This window comes from Cydia amplana, chromosome 18, assembly GCF_948474715.1.
Source record: "Cydia amplana chromosome 18, ilCydAmpl1.1, whole genome shotgun sequence".
NCBI lineage: Eukaryota > Metazoa > Arthropoda > Insecta > Lepidoptera > Tortricidae > Cydia > Cydia amplana.
Genome location: NC_086086.1, coordinates 10,350,797 through 10,364,982, shown reverse-complemented (window position 1 = coordinate 10,364,982; position 14,186 = coordinate 10,350,797). Strand labels below are relative to the sequence as shown.

The following is a 14,186-nucleotide window of genomic DNA, read 5'->3' as shown; positions in this document are numbered from 1 at the left end:
CCTCGAATTTTTCATAGGTACAGTCACCTGCAATAATATGTTACTCTTCGACGGCCGCAAAAATATGTGACAAGCTCTTATGGCTCTACAAATAAGATCTAACATGATCTACCGCAAAACGGCCTTCGGTGTGTAACATATTATTGCAGCTGACTGTACTCGTATTCATTGTTGTATAGGTAGGTATTAATATCTTTTATCCGATCGATTTGCATTTATTTGAAATAAATCACAGTGTTTAGTAATTATATGTTTTATTGAATAAGAGATTATTTAGGTATGTAAGGAATACAGGGTGCCTTTTTGAAACACTAATTTTTAGGGTTCCGTAGCCAAATGGCAAAAAACGGAACCCATATTATAGATTCGTCATGTCTGTCTGTCTGTCTGTCCGTCTGTCCGTCCGTATGTCACAGTCACTTTTTTCCGAAACTATAAGAACTATACTGTTGAAACTTGGTAAGTAGATGTATTCTGTGAACCGCATTATATTTTCACACAAAAATAGAAAAAAAAATTTTTTTTTGGGGGTTTCCCATACTTAGAACAACTGAAACTCAAAAAATTTTTTTTCATCAAACCCATACGTGTGGGGTATCTATGGATAGGTCTTCAAAAATGATATTGAGGTTTCTAACATCATTTTTTTCTAAACTGAATAGTTTGCGCGAGAGACACTTCCAAAGTGGTAAAATGTGTGTCCCCCCCCCCCCTGTAACTTCTAAAATAAGAGAATGATAAAACTAAAAAAAATATATGATGTACATTACCATGCAAACTTCCACCGAAAATTGGTTTGAACAAGATCTAGTAAGTAATTTTTTTTTAATACGTCATAAATCCCCTAAATACGGAACCCTTCATGGGCGAGTCCGACTCGCACTTGGCCGCTTTTTCTGGATAATTTTGAATTTCAATTGTCAGGGGTGCCTACATTATTTTTTAATACATTTTACAACGACAACAAACAAAAGTTCAAATTCGCCGTATTTTTATTACCCGGGTCGATCGCAACAAAATAGAAAATCATGTTTTTCAAATCTAAGCGTTATTGTAATTTATCTCAAATAACCAAAAAGTCAATCTGACTAGAACTTAAAAACGAACTGAATTATTTTAATATGTCGATTTTTCTTGGTGACCCAGGAGAATTTTTTTTTTATCCCATACAAAAAGAGCGTATCCCAATCGCGTATCTGTTTTGGTTTTTACTTATAAGTGTGAAAAATATATTCTACCATATACGAAGGATGTGTGTTTTTTCATGTTTTATATGTCTTTTTGTACAATAAAGTGTTTTACTGCTACTAATATATCATATTAACGATTAACTAAAAAGGTATTTACATCTAATTTAACTGGTAAATTATTAAAGTCCGCTAAAATTAATATATATTCAAAAAAATATTTGTTAATATATCCCAAAATCATGGCTCATTTTTTAAGTCTCCTGACTTACCAAACATATCGCAACGAAGGCAAGGGTACAACGCGGCATCGTGAACCTAATAACGTAACGTTTCAGTTACTTTTTTAGTCGCCGACCATTTTATCCGGGGTACGAAAAGAGGTATTAGATCTATCCTGGGTCTAATATGTTATAAAAACATAGTTTTTTGAAAAATGTTCGTAGGTAGTACACAAAATTTACATTTTCTTTTAAATGTCATTTGGGTCATCGTTCTCCCTGGTGACTTTTCTGGTGACCCAAGAGACATCAATTTTATTATGACTCAGGAGACTTTTTTTCTATGCACTTTGATTTTTTTGATGCGCTAATTTTGTAATCTAAAATAACTTTAAACTGCTGATATACTTATATCACTTTGCTGATGAGTGGAAGTGGAATTTAAACTTAATTTATTGTTCTCTCCCTTGACATTTTGGCATACATTTGACATGCTGCAGTGCACTCCTAACGTTAATAAAGACATAATTTTTAGAAAAAGCTTTAGGAAAACTCACTCTTGAGCTTAAAACGATTAAGTCCTTATCATATTATGTTAGATTTTTAGTACAGACCCCAAATCAGTGAAAATGTGTCTTAGCCAACTAAATTTGTCTCTGGGAAAAGTACGATATCCCTAAAAATTGTACGTACATTTCGCATTTTTCTGAAGGAACGGAATTCATAAATTGGGATATTATTATTTTTTCAGATTATTTGATTGCACTGACATATCACCAAGATAGATAGAACATTTAAGTTACCAGAAGAAAAGCATTTGTGTTCTTTTATACAGTGTGGAAAAAGTAGGTTCGATTCCCGGGCGCGACTAAGCGAATTTAAAAAAAAACAACGTGTTGCATTCCGGGAGTGCCGACAGAAGTGAAAACTCAATGACTAGTCCAAAATGTCTGCAGCACTATGTATAATTGACCCATCCTCCTTTCTATTGAAAACTTTTGGTTCCGAAATTGCTGGTCAGGTCAGGTTTAAAATTCGAATAGAAATTGTAAAGTTACCTTGCAGACCTCGCGTCTAAATATATTTGGTCATGATATTTTGAGTTTTATTCACCAGTACTAGAGTTCACTTTTATTAGCGATTTCATCAAGATGTAGCTTTATTGAATTATATTTGAGTGATATAAAGTTATAATACTGTGAGATCCTCGTATTTCAGCCCGTACAAGATTATAACCTTTTTCATGTAATGTCATTGAGTTTTTCTTTATTGATTTAAATGCCATCTAAACCTTACGGTCACATGATCGCCTTACGCTGTCTCGAGTTTATCATTTTTTCCCCACCTCAAAGTGCCTAGCGCCGCTAAAGAAGTTTTCACTTCAAAAATCTTTGAATGCAGTTGTTTCTTTAAAATACAATAATGTTTCATTTAAGTAAAATGAGCAAACTTAAGGTTTTAAGGCACTTTCCCTCCAGGGCCCATAATTTTTTTCCACCCGGTAGTAGACAACTATTTTTTTCGACTAAATGAAGTTTTATTAGATAAATCGTTGATCACATGGTTCGTTTCACACATCACATCAAATCGTTTGTCATCACAATCAAAATTTGTCAAAAGTAATGAAATTTATGCCATAAAAACATAAATAAAACATATAAATTCAACACATTTTTTTAATAAAAATCTTTCTCGATGATATAAAAAAGAACATCGACAAATTATGTTCAAAGAATTAATATCAAAACAGATGTCATAATTAGGATTGGCTACTTTAAGAAAAGGACAGAGAGATTTAATCCTCTCGCTCTGCACGTTTTTCTCATTGCTCCTTGTCAAGCCAAAATAAACTATAAAATGATAGTAACATTGTAATATTCACTTTTTCCACGGTATCATGTCATTGTAAATTACTTATGTGAAATTGTAGTGGCGTGCGACTTTCAAACCGGAGGTCACGGGTTCGAACCCCGGCCCGTGCAAGTGAGTTTTTGTAAGTAGAGACCTTTTTTAGTGGTACTTAAATATAATAACTTTTCGTATTATTGAAATAAAATATTTTATTCAAACAAACTTAATAATATAATAATTAAAACAAATAATATCAATTAGTTTTTAATATTTATTCAATTATTTTAAATTATTTGAGCATGAAACATACTAGATTTATTTTTATCATTACAATAGAAAAAAAGCAAAAAATATATTCTTATAGATATTTTATTTTCAAACAAAAATAAAGCAAAAAGTTACGGTTAGATTCTGATGGCTAAATACCAAACAGCTACCGATACATTTCAATATCTGTCGAAATTTCCTAACCCGTTGTAACTGACAAAGAGTATAGATTTCGACGTAGCATGACGTAGCTAAGCAAAAACGCACACATGCGTAACGTATAGGCCTGTAAGAAGGCACCATCATAGGTTTACCTCCGATTCCGTTACTACTCAATGGAGTTACGACTCAACGTTTATTGGTTATTAAAATTTTACGTAATTCGGAGCGCTGCGCGAAGTGACATAGGTCTTACCTCTTTGAGGCACGACGGCCATCTAACATTACTGGCATAAAGGATGCATTTATGACTTTGACGCATGACAGAAAGAGAAACCGAACTGCGTAAAATGGGCGTTTGCTGTTGAATTCATAAAATCAAAAATCGATAATAAATCCATCGGTAAAGGATAATAAGTTAATATTTAGTTCTTTGAAAGTTAAGACGAGATGAAAACCTTTGCTGTAAGGTGGATTGTGCTGGATATGGATGTGTTTTCTAGTTGCACGAAGCTAAAACCGAAAAATGAACACGTAAGTTTGGATTTATTTTCTATCGAGAAAATTTTAAGCATTCGTGTTTCGACTACTACGAAATGTCTTATCATATAGTCAAGAAACATATATCCGAAAATCACTACTGTTTGTTTCCGGGGCTAGCCACTGCCACCTTTCTAAGATCCTGTTATTTTTCGATGCACGGCCTTAAAAAGAAAGTGTAATAGGTAATGTAAAATGATGCCGACATTTCTTTTAAACTTACTACTAGACATGGGTCCGTAAACAGTAAAAAGATCCTTAAATACGTAGTAAAAAATATTTCAAAAGGCTCGTAATATAATTTTGGAAGCTATTCTTGTAGGTACAGAAAAAAAATTGTATAGCCACTTTATTAATCAATTCATAATGTGTCTGCAATTGTGCAGCCGTAAATCGATGGTTTGGCAGGTGGGTGTAGCATTTATTTTCACTACGTACATTGTTTTCGTAAATTAAAAATAATCGACACCCATGGCAAACAACAGAATTTTAAGGGTCTTCGAGATATGCCACTAAAAGGTGGGCTGAAGGACCGATGGACATGACGAAAATATGTTGGTTCCTTGTATGTAAATAATAAGGTACATGTAAAGTAGGTAAAGGAGCGTCGAGAATGTTACGAAGATTTTGTTTTGAGACAAATAGTACATTATGGTCGAGGTTCGGAAGTAGCTACTTGCAGGCTGAGGATTCGTTTTAAACAAACGACCTTGGAAGTCCGTTTAATTGAATCCGAAGCCAGCAAGTAGCCTTCCAGCCGAGTCATATATAGTGCTTTTCTCAAAAATGGTGCAAGAAATAGAAATATTACAGAAGCAACGTTCTAATTTTCACAGAGAAAAGTAAAACCATTAAAAAGATTTGCTTGCCGTCTTTAAAAACATAGAAGTGTATTTTTCTGCTGAAAATACGCCAACGTATTTGAGACACCTAAATAGTCGCGGTACCAACATTATAATAATAATAAGTGCTGATCATCTGTTTGGCTGTTTAATGGACCTAGGCCTTCATTTGATATGGCCATTTAAAGTTTTAAAAAGTTTGGAACTCGTTTAATAATGGAATTTGTATGCAACATTGCAGTCCTGAAATCGAGACTGCAATGTTTTTAACTTTTTAATTTTTAGAATGACCATAAACTACACACTTCGCGACCTATTTTTTAACCGGCAACGTCGACTTTGCCGTCCATTTTTGAGAAAAATATATTTTTCTTTCTATCAAGGTATGGTAGTCTAGCATTTCTGTGACAGGTAGATTTAGACATTATGTTAAACCATTGTTACTAACAACATTTACTGTCAGAGTTACTTAAAACTAACTTAGGTAAGTACTTTAATTAAGTTACTAACAATAATTATGATGATACTATTGTAGTATACAGGGTGCTTCCTGTAACAGGAGCAATAAATTAAACTGTAGGCTATACTCCTCAAACTGACCAACATTTGTTCAGCAACTTTTGAAAATAACTCATGTTTTGATTTTTATTACACTTTTAAGTTTATTCTAAGACGCAATGTAGTGCAAATTTTGTTATGTTTAAAGCGTGACAAGCAACGTCAAACACACTGATGTCAGCGTACATTGAAGGCAATATTTATTTTGTATGGAAAGAGGAAGTCTAAAGGATTCATAATTTTTAAAAGTTGCTGAACAAATTGTTGGTCAGTTTGAGGAGTACAACCTTTAGTTTAATTTATTGCTCCTGTTACAGGAAGCATGCTGTATACAACTGGACGCAACTCCACATAACAATATATTTGGGGTTACGAAGTATTGAGGCGCAAAAGGAGTTTGCGTCTTTGTCAAAGAGTCTTGAATGAACGAATCGGTTACGTTTATTTTTTGTTATTTTTTTATTACAATTTTAACATAATTTGGAAATGGATAAAATATAAATACCTACTTGATATAGGATCGGACTAAACGAAAACGCAGTTGGGGCTTATGTCTCATCATCACAACATTGTCAACACTTTGCCTGAGTTATAAGTTATAAGGTACCTATACCTGTACCTAAGGCTACCTAACTATAAAGGTAAGCAAATTAGGTAGGTATTGATTAATGAAAATAAAGCCTTAAAAAATATTTTATTTTTATTTTATTACACTCGTTATTTTTTTTTTTGTTTAATGCTCCTGAGTCCCAATTAAGATAATTATGATGGAATTGTTTTTTCCAAATATGTTTTTTTTCTAGCGAATAAAGGCTTTTTATGGAATCGAGTCTGATCTTACCTTCTTGGAAATGTACTTATATTACGAAGTTTCGTTATTTTATTTGATACCTAGGCACTTTGTTTTGAAATCGTAGGCTGATTTGTTTTGAAATCGCAGTAAATATTAAATAAGTTCAAGTATTTAACTAGTAGCAGACTAATCCCAATAAGGCCCAGTTTACCCTCTGGGTTGGAAGGTCAGATGGCCGTCGCTTTCGTAAAAGTGCCTTTGCCAATTCCTGGGATTAGTTGCCAAGCGGACCCCTAGGCTCCGAAGAGCCGTGGCAAAAATGCCGGGACAACGCGAGGAAGATGATGATTTAACTAGTAGTAGTTAATTCCTAAAAAAATAAACAACGCTAATAACTAATACAAAAGAACCGGCCAAGAGCATGCCGGGCCATGCTCAGTGTAGGGTTCCTTAGTTACCCTTCCGTCACAATAGGCTAAACTGGAGCTATTAGTACAGAAGATTGTTAACAAAGGGATGAAATTTAATAATGCTTGGTGCCTTTCACCCGAATACGAGGAGGAAGAGGAGGAGGAAACAAAAAACTGATACGTCTTTCGGCCCGATTTGAACAATGCTTATAAGAAGTCGCAGCGGTACGATACCGATCGGACAGTCTCAAAAGTGACGTATTTTGGCTGAAGAAATGTCACTTTTGACACTGATAGACCGGTATCGTATCGCTGTAACTTCTTATAGGTAAGCATTGTTCGAATCGGGCCGTAATGCTATGACAGTACCACCTACTGGCGCGCGCCGGTAACAACAACTTTTGCAGTGTGTTTTCTTGTGGTCGACTCGCGTTTGAAGGGAACTCGGGATGGATTAGCGACATCTATAGTGGAAAAGTTTCTGATAGGCTGAGCTAGATGGCGCTGCATGGTATCATAAATTTAGGGGCATGCAATTAATTGTTTGGTTACTGAATTCCGCAAAAGGGGCGCCATGGTATAATAATATACTCCGCCTGGTACTCTCTTCCGACCTCGTGACTGACACAAGCCTATGTCATCATGGACAGCGCTATATAATAATATGCAATAGCGCTATATAAAGTGGCAATGTTATTGTGACGTAGGCTTGTGTCACTCTGGGAAGAGAAGACCATGTTTTATTAGACTGAGGAGCGCAAACGCAAACACCGCAAATAGTCTCAATATTGAAAAAAAAAAACGGAAAACGACAATATGATGATAAAATTCTACACCGTTTACGAAGTAGACTATCAGTCATCATCATCAAAATGTTGTCAGCCGAACGACGAGTAAATAATGTACCGTTCTCCAACAAGCACCTAGCTAGTTCGTATTGTAGGTATAATCACCGGCCGAACAACTGGTCCACGATAGAAGATGCGCTTTTACAAAAATGTGGATGCGAGCTGAATAGATAGATATAAGCACGATATAAGGTAAACTTCCCAGTGCTATTGCGCCATAATTGATGACATCTTGTAGTCACCTCTACACCTTTCTAATAACGTGAGTTTAACCCTTAAATGCATGACTTTTTCTTTTTACCCGAAATTAATATATGTATCACATAATTGTTTGCCGATTCTAGGAAAAATAGTTAAAAAAAATATAACTTCGATTTTCACTGCGAAATCAGTGTTAGAAGTTGAATTGGCTAAATCATATTTATGTAAATATGTAATTTTCAGTAATAGATATATGAATTTTTTTACTACCATTAGAACAGTACACTATTTGTGATATACCTATGATAAAGTTTTTAAATATAAAATAATTACAAACCCCGAAAAATCTGCCCAAAATGACATACTAAAAATCATCAACTTCCAGGTTTTTCCAAGTTTTCCGACATTCCGTCTATAAACAAATGTAATTTTTATAAATTAAAATACTGCGTAAATTTATGTAATGATTCGGAAAATTTATTAGTTTTACTATTGAAATAATATACAATAACAAATAGAATTTGTTTAATAATGCATAACATTTGATGTTTATGTTGTGTGTATAAATGCATCACTATGCATTTAAGGGTTAAAGATGACATTATATTGGGTAAGTGTAAGTGTAAGGCCTGAGTGGACGCTCGAAGCGGAGCGTTCGGCGGGGCGTGCAGCGTGGCGTCGGGCTAACAAGTGATTTGAGCAGCGTGCACTAAGGCCGCTCCTATACGTTTGTATTTGTTTAACATGCACGCCGCGCGCCCCGCCCCGCTGCACGCCCAACTCGAGCGTCCCCTCAGGCCTTACACTCCGGGACAGTGACGGCCACTCGGACGTCTTCCTTACCTAGATAATTAATGCATGTGAAAAATTAATTGAATTGATAAAAGATGCCTTTGATAAGGTAGGTTTTAGTAAAAAATAACTCAAATGAAACGAAACAAGATATATTTGAAATACGGATATTTATTTATTTTTTCATAAAAATTCTAAATTCAATAATGTGTTTTAAACATGTAACATTTACATATATGCATTTATACAAAGATATATGCAATGTTTAGTGATTTTAATACTAAAATTGGAGCGTAACAGACTTACAATGATGCCAATGCATGTGACGATCACATTTTACACTTAAAAATAATATTTACCAAGTATTGTCAAATGGTAAAGGTTACGTGTCAATTACAATTTTAATTTGATGAGGTTAATGGACACTGTGCGCTTTTCTTTTATTCTACCTCGAACCGCCAATCCGAAAGCCGTTATGTTGCGATGTAACTAATATAGAATGATTATTGGTACACGGTAAATGATACATAATTAATACTGTTACTTTGTAAATGATGTATTATCACACGCTCTGTATTGTAGCCCCGGAGGGACGAGAGTAGAGTCGATTATTTACAAATGAATGACATATGGGCTTAACAATGGGAATATTCGGAAACGAGACAAGATAATGAACCTGGCGTTAAATGGCAAGCGATCCATTTGTCATGATTTTTCAAAAATTGCAACATCTATTCAACGTATTAACGTGACTGTTTGAAATGTTTAGAAACTTTAAATTTATCTAACTTTACTATTCGGTATTTAACAACATTTGCGACGGACAAGAAATTTTACTATTTATTTTAAACGTTTAATTTTGACACTGACTTATGTATTTAAGAACATTATTACCTTGAATAGATTGCTCGAACTCTAGAAACAGAAAGATTAATTTTCAATTTGACAATATTTCGCTATAGCACTATACAAATAGAAACACAGACTCAGTCGACTCGGAAATACAAATTCATTAACAAAACTTTATTATTATATTTTAAGACGAGTAAATATATATTATTATTTATTGAGATTTGGACTAGACAAACCACATTTTCTATCTATAGATATGTAATCCATGATAAATCCTAATATTTAGAAAATCTAAGTTCCATGGTGGTAGTGATGTGCCTCTCTCTACACATCGTATACATTTTCAAAGCCACCTAGACTTCATATTCTTACAAGTACTGGTAACATCACAATAACTTTAATAAACGGACCACATATACTTTCCTCTATTAAGTACATCAAACAACTCTCCTTGGCAACATCAAATCCATTGCACTATCGTACACCACTGTGTACTATGTATCTTTTTCCCACAAAATTGAAATTATTTAATCATTTGTTCAAAACCAAGATTTAAAAACACTGTGTTTTTAAACAATCGCCATTACAAACTCCGGTTACATCTCTCCTACACACAAGTTCACATTTATTATAACATATACAACTAACATTAATGAGTAACACTGTTAGAGTAAGGCCTGAGTGGACGCTCGGAGCGGAGCGTTCGGCGGGGCGTGCAGCGGGGCGACGGGCTCACAAGTAATTTGAGCAGCGTGTACTAAGGCCGCTACTATACGTTTGCATTTGTTTAACATGCACGCCGCACGCCCCGCCCCGCTGCACGCCCAACTTGAGCGTCCACTCAGGCCTTACACTTAGGTACACTAAGACACACCCGATAACATGTCGTATACAAAACATTGATATCCAAAATCCAAAACATGTTTATATGAATCCCGTTTAAGCTCACTCAGTCTGATTTTGAATTTTATATAATTATATTTTTTAACACTTATCAATTTAGTTTTATATTACTGCCTTCGCAATTCTGCAAGAGAGGAAGGGAGAAACCACTATTAAAGTTAAAGAGGTGATAAATAATGCTGTCCGAACAAATTTTACATCGGTTACTAAAACGTATTTGACTTTTTTTTGCTTTAATCTACATAAATTTACCATTTTGTGACTTGGAGAGTTTTTAAACATGTTTTGTAAATTGAACGGTAAGTAACTAACGTCAAAGTCTAAAGTTCTATAGCAAATCTGTATAGAAAGGAAGCCCGTAAAGTACGTACAACTAGGAAACATTGTTTTTTTTTCTAAACAAAATAATAAGTTCCATAAGAGATACAACTGATAGAGGAGTAACAAGTTCAAGTTCAATGTAAGTAGTTAGAGTAATAGTAAAGTAAGTGTAATGTTACATGCGGACCATGAATTTAGTAATTTTCAAAAAATAATTTTGATACTTAGAAAAGGATTAAGAGAACACTTGTCATAATCGTAAATGTATGAATTTGGTATTTGTATTAAATATAATCATTTAAGAAATTCATTTGATTTAAATTTATGAAATAGAAGTCTTAGTGGTATTGAAAATATACACACACTAATTATTATTTACGTGATGTTCAAACGCCGTGTTTTGATTGGACTGTGATAAATATTTAATTGTCATAATTATAGTATTATTTTGTTAAATCAACCATTCGTTAGTGATATTTGCCATAATAATTATAGCCTTAACAAATTATTTTTTGAGCACTGATCGTTTTAAATGCTAGTGACTTTTGAGTAAATTTAAAATGGAATGTCGATATTTGTCAAAAATGAGTAACCCATAATTAGAAAAAGTTAAGTAGAAAGTAATGGTTTCCTTATCAGTGCCCCATCAATAAACAAGGAATATAAAATAAATGTAACGTTAACAACCAACATTTCAATACTGGATTTATCAGCTAAAACAGGTTCACATAAAATATCCATGAGATGTATAATTTTATAACAATATCACAATTTTTAATAATTTATACATAATTTTATAGGAGATTTCAAATTACACATTAGACACGCCAAGCATATTAAAAGTAAGAGCAAATATGTGATAGTATGTTATATTTAAGTTGGTATTTACATATATTAGTATATGCAACGACATGGACCACGAAAGACAACAAAGATCACTCATAACGGGACGCGAACAGAATATTTATAAAACATTACAATACTTTGGTAGAAACAATGAACCTTAACCATACTCATACCATTTTTAAATCACTCATCTCCTATACCCATTCAGATTATCATGATATTATTATACAGGAAACACGCATATTTCACGTTTTCTCGACACCCAGTAGGTACATCGTTGACACTTTGTACCTTTTAACTTGACACAAGCAAAGTATTCTCAAACAAACGAGGAAATAATTTACATAAGGCCATATATTATTTTACTGTACACGTATAACGAGTAGATGATTAATTAGATAAATAATGTTGATTTAACGTTAATGGATTAGGATAAATGTATCCGTATTTGTGACAGTTTGGTCCATATTTATTACATAAATTGTGAATCGTCCACCACTTTAGTCACCCAGCAAAATGTGCAAAGATAAAATAAGAATTAAAGTCAAGTATATAGTAGTAGGTAAGTAACTTTAACCTATCAAATCCGTCTGTATGGAATATTTAAAGTAATATAACGACACGATAAAATAAGTAGTGTGTGTCTAAGAAAGTGCAAAGTGTAGATTTATTTGCTGAATACCTAGAGCGCGTGGACGTCGCGGCGACCGCGGCCGCCTACGGTCAGTCTTTTTCGCTAACTTTTAGGAATTTGTGCAAAATATTTCTACTTGTCGCGTAACTTAATACTGTTATAATATTTACAAAATACGCCACGAGGCCGTACTAAACAAAAGGAGCACTGACCGGAAACCGCCGCAGCGCCTAGCGTCATGTCTGCTTCTCCGGCGGAATCTCCGTGACCCCATGTCTCACAACTCGAGCGGTAGCAACACATCGGAGTGTTTAGACACGTTTGAGGACCGTGGAGCGAGTATCACTGCGATCGGTGAGATCGGCGATTCTCGGTGGCGTCCGTTCGGACGCCGCTAGAAGAACTGTGGCTCGCGAGTGGCCCTTACGGGTTTCACGAGGGCCCCTGGCCCGGGGGCCCGCCGCCGGCCGGAGCCTCCGACCGCATCTCCGACTTGAGCTTGACGAACTCCTTGGCGACCTCGTCGCTGTGCCGCTGCGAGAGGATCCTGAGGATCGTCCAGCCCGTCTCGTCCATTTTCACACGCGTGCCGAGTGGGAGCCAAGCAGCACATGAGTTCTGAAATGTATAAATCGAATCATGTAATTTTATTTGTATCACCTCCCATGCCTTTATTCATCGATATTGTCAACTCGATTATCTTAGTCAGAATCAGTATTTTATTGGTAAAAGTAACAGAATTTTACATGTCAGGCATAAATATATATATAAGGTATAACTAGATATGTCACATTTTTAATTCATATATCTTTTAAACACACAGTTAGTTATTAGTTTAAGTTTAATTTTAAGATATTTGCACAGTTATTGCCAGTTTAATATCGACTAAGTATTACAATATTTATGAGTGGGCCAATGATATCATTTCAAAGTATTCGTCAGTTATACAGGAGGAAAGCTTTAAGAGCTGATTGCACCAAACCATCAGTAATTTCGTTACTTTAGTCCAATGTCTACTAAATCCAGTCATGCGGTGTTACCTGGTCGATGTTGTCGGCAAGCCGCATTACGGCAACGCCGACCAACCGATCCTCGCGAGCGAAACAGTAGTCGCGCACGCAGATGTGGAGTTCGAACAGCGCCAGTTGCTCGTTGGCGCTTATCATGCTGAAAATACGACACATTCGTTATTGCCATGACTTGAACTATGAACCTTAATTAATAGGTTGAGTTTCAACCACGGTAAGATTTCATTTCGACGGCAAGGTATCTAATTACACCTTAACTGACAAAAAATCTTACACTATTTTTAGCACATTTAAATACCACTTAGTATTAAAAGAGGGGTGTTTTAGGGGCCGTGCGCATTGGAGGGTCTGCCATCTTGTGGTCTCAATCGGAAACATAAACTGTACATTGACACATCACGCCAAAACATGCTGTTTAGGTCCGTCTTCTTGTGCATTATAGGTTCTGCCATCTTGTGGGCTACATTGTAAGCTTAAACTTGACATTTACAGTTCGCGTCAATAAACAGGGGGGCTCCTGTGCTAGTTCCTATAGTTCATGTAGGTACGTTCCCTATAAAAATAACGTTTGTATGTACGTGAATGTGGTATCGTGGATCCTCAAGTGATAAACCGATTTGAACGCAGTAAAAACTTTCTAGTAGGTATTTGTCAGTGAAAGTGAAAAAAAAAAAGGCATAAACGTATAACTTACAAATGGAAGGTTTCGTTGAACTTCGGACTCCAGTTGTTGCTCTTGGACTTGGTGGCGAACTTCCGCTTCTTGTCGGCGAGATGCGGCCCGATGAGGTTCACTTCGATGAACGGACGGAACATGCCGCTTTGGATCACCCACTTCAGGTCGTTTGCTGCTACCACTGGATACAAAAAATACATTATTACTACGAATTAAAAACGAGCAAAACAGCCTAGACATGCCGCGAGATGAGTTTT

The 14,186-nt window shown here is 35.2% G+C and overlaps 1 protein-coding gene and 1 long non-coding RNA gene across 2 annotated transcripts; both read right to left on the bottom strand.

Moving 5' to 3' along the window:
- Window positions 1-8,805: 8,805 nt before the first annotated feature.
- On the bottom strand, window positions 8,806-10,803 carry LOC134656210 (uncharacterized). The gene is made up of 2 exons (XR_010097497.1): window positions 10,376-10,803; window positions 8,806-10,183 (listed from the first exon to the last, which is right to left on the bottom strand). It is a non-coding gene; the product is annotated as an uncharacterized LOC134656210 (long non-coding RNA).
- A 993-nt stretch (window positions 10,804-11,796) lies between these two features.
- LOC134656602 (protein unc-13 homolog B-like) lies at window positions 11,797-14,129 on the bottom strand. Its single transcript, XM_063512158.1, has 3 exons — window positions 13,948-14,129; window positions 13,266-13,392; window positions 11,797-12,843 (listed from the first exon to the last, which is right to left on the bottom strand). Exons 1-3 carry the CDS (start codon window positions 14,127-14,129, stop codon window positions 12,658-12,660), a joined length of 495 nt encoding a protein of 164 aa, XP_063368228.1. The 3' UTR covers window positions 11,797-12,657.
- Window positions 14,130-14,186: the final 57 nt, after the last annotated feature.

What these genes read in the sequence shown, in the direction of transcription:
- LOC134656602 (XM_063512158.1), bottom strand. Translation starts at nt 14,129, where the DNA reads ATGTATTTTTTGTATCCAGTGGTAGCAGCAAACGACCTGAAGTGGGTG. An exon ending in TTCAACGAAACCTTCCATTT is followed by an intron (nt 13,393 to 13,947) that starts GTAAGTTATACG and finishes TCGTATTTTCAG; the next exon opens with CATGATAAGCGCCAACGAGC. An exon ending in TTGCCGACAACATCGACCAG is followed by an intron (nt 12,844 to 13,265) that starts GTAACACCGCAT and finishes TATACATTTCAG; the next exon opens with AACTCATGTGCTGCTTGGCT.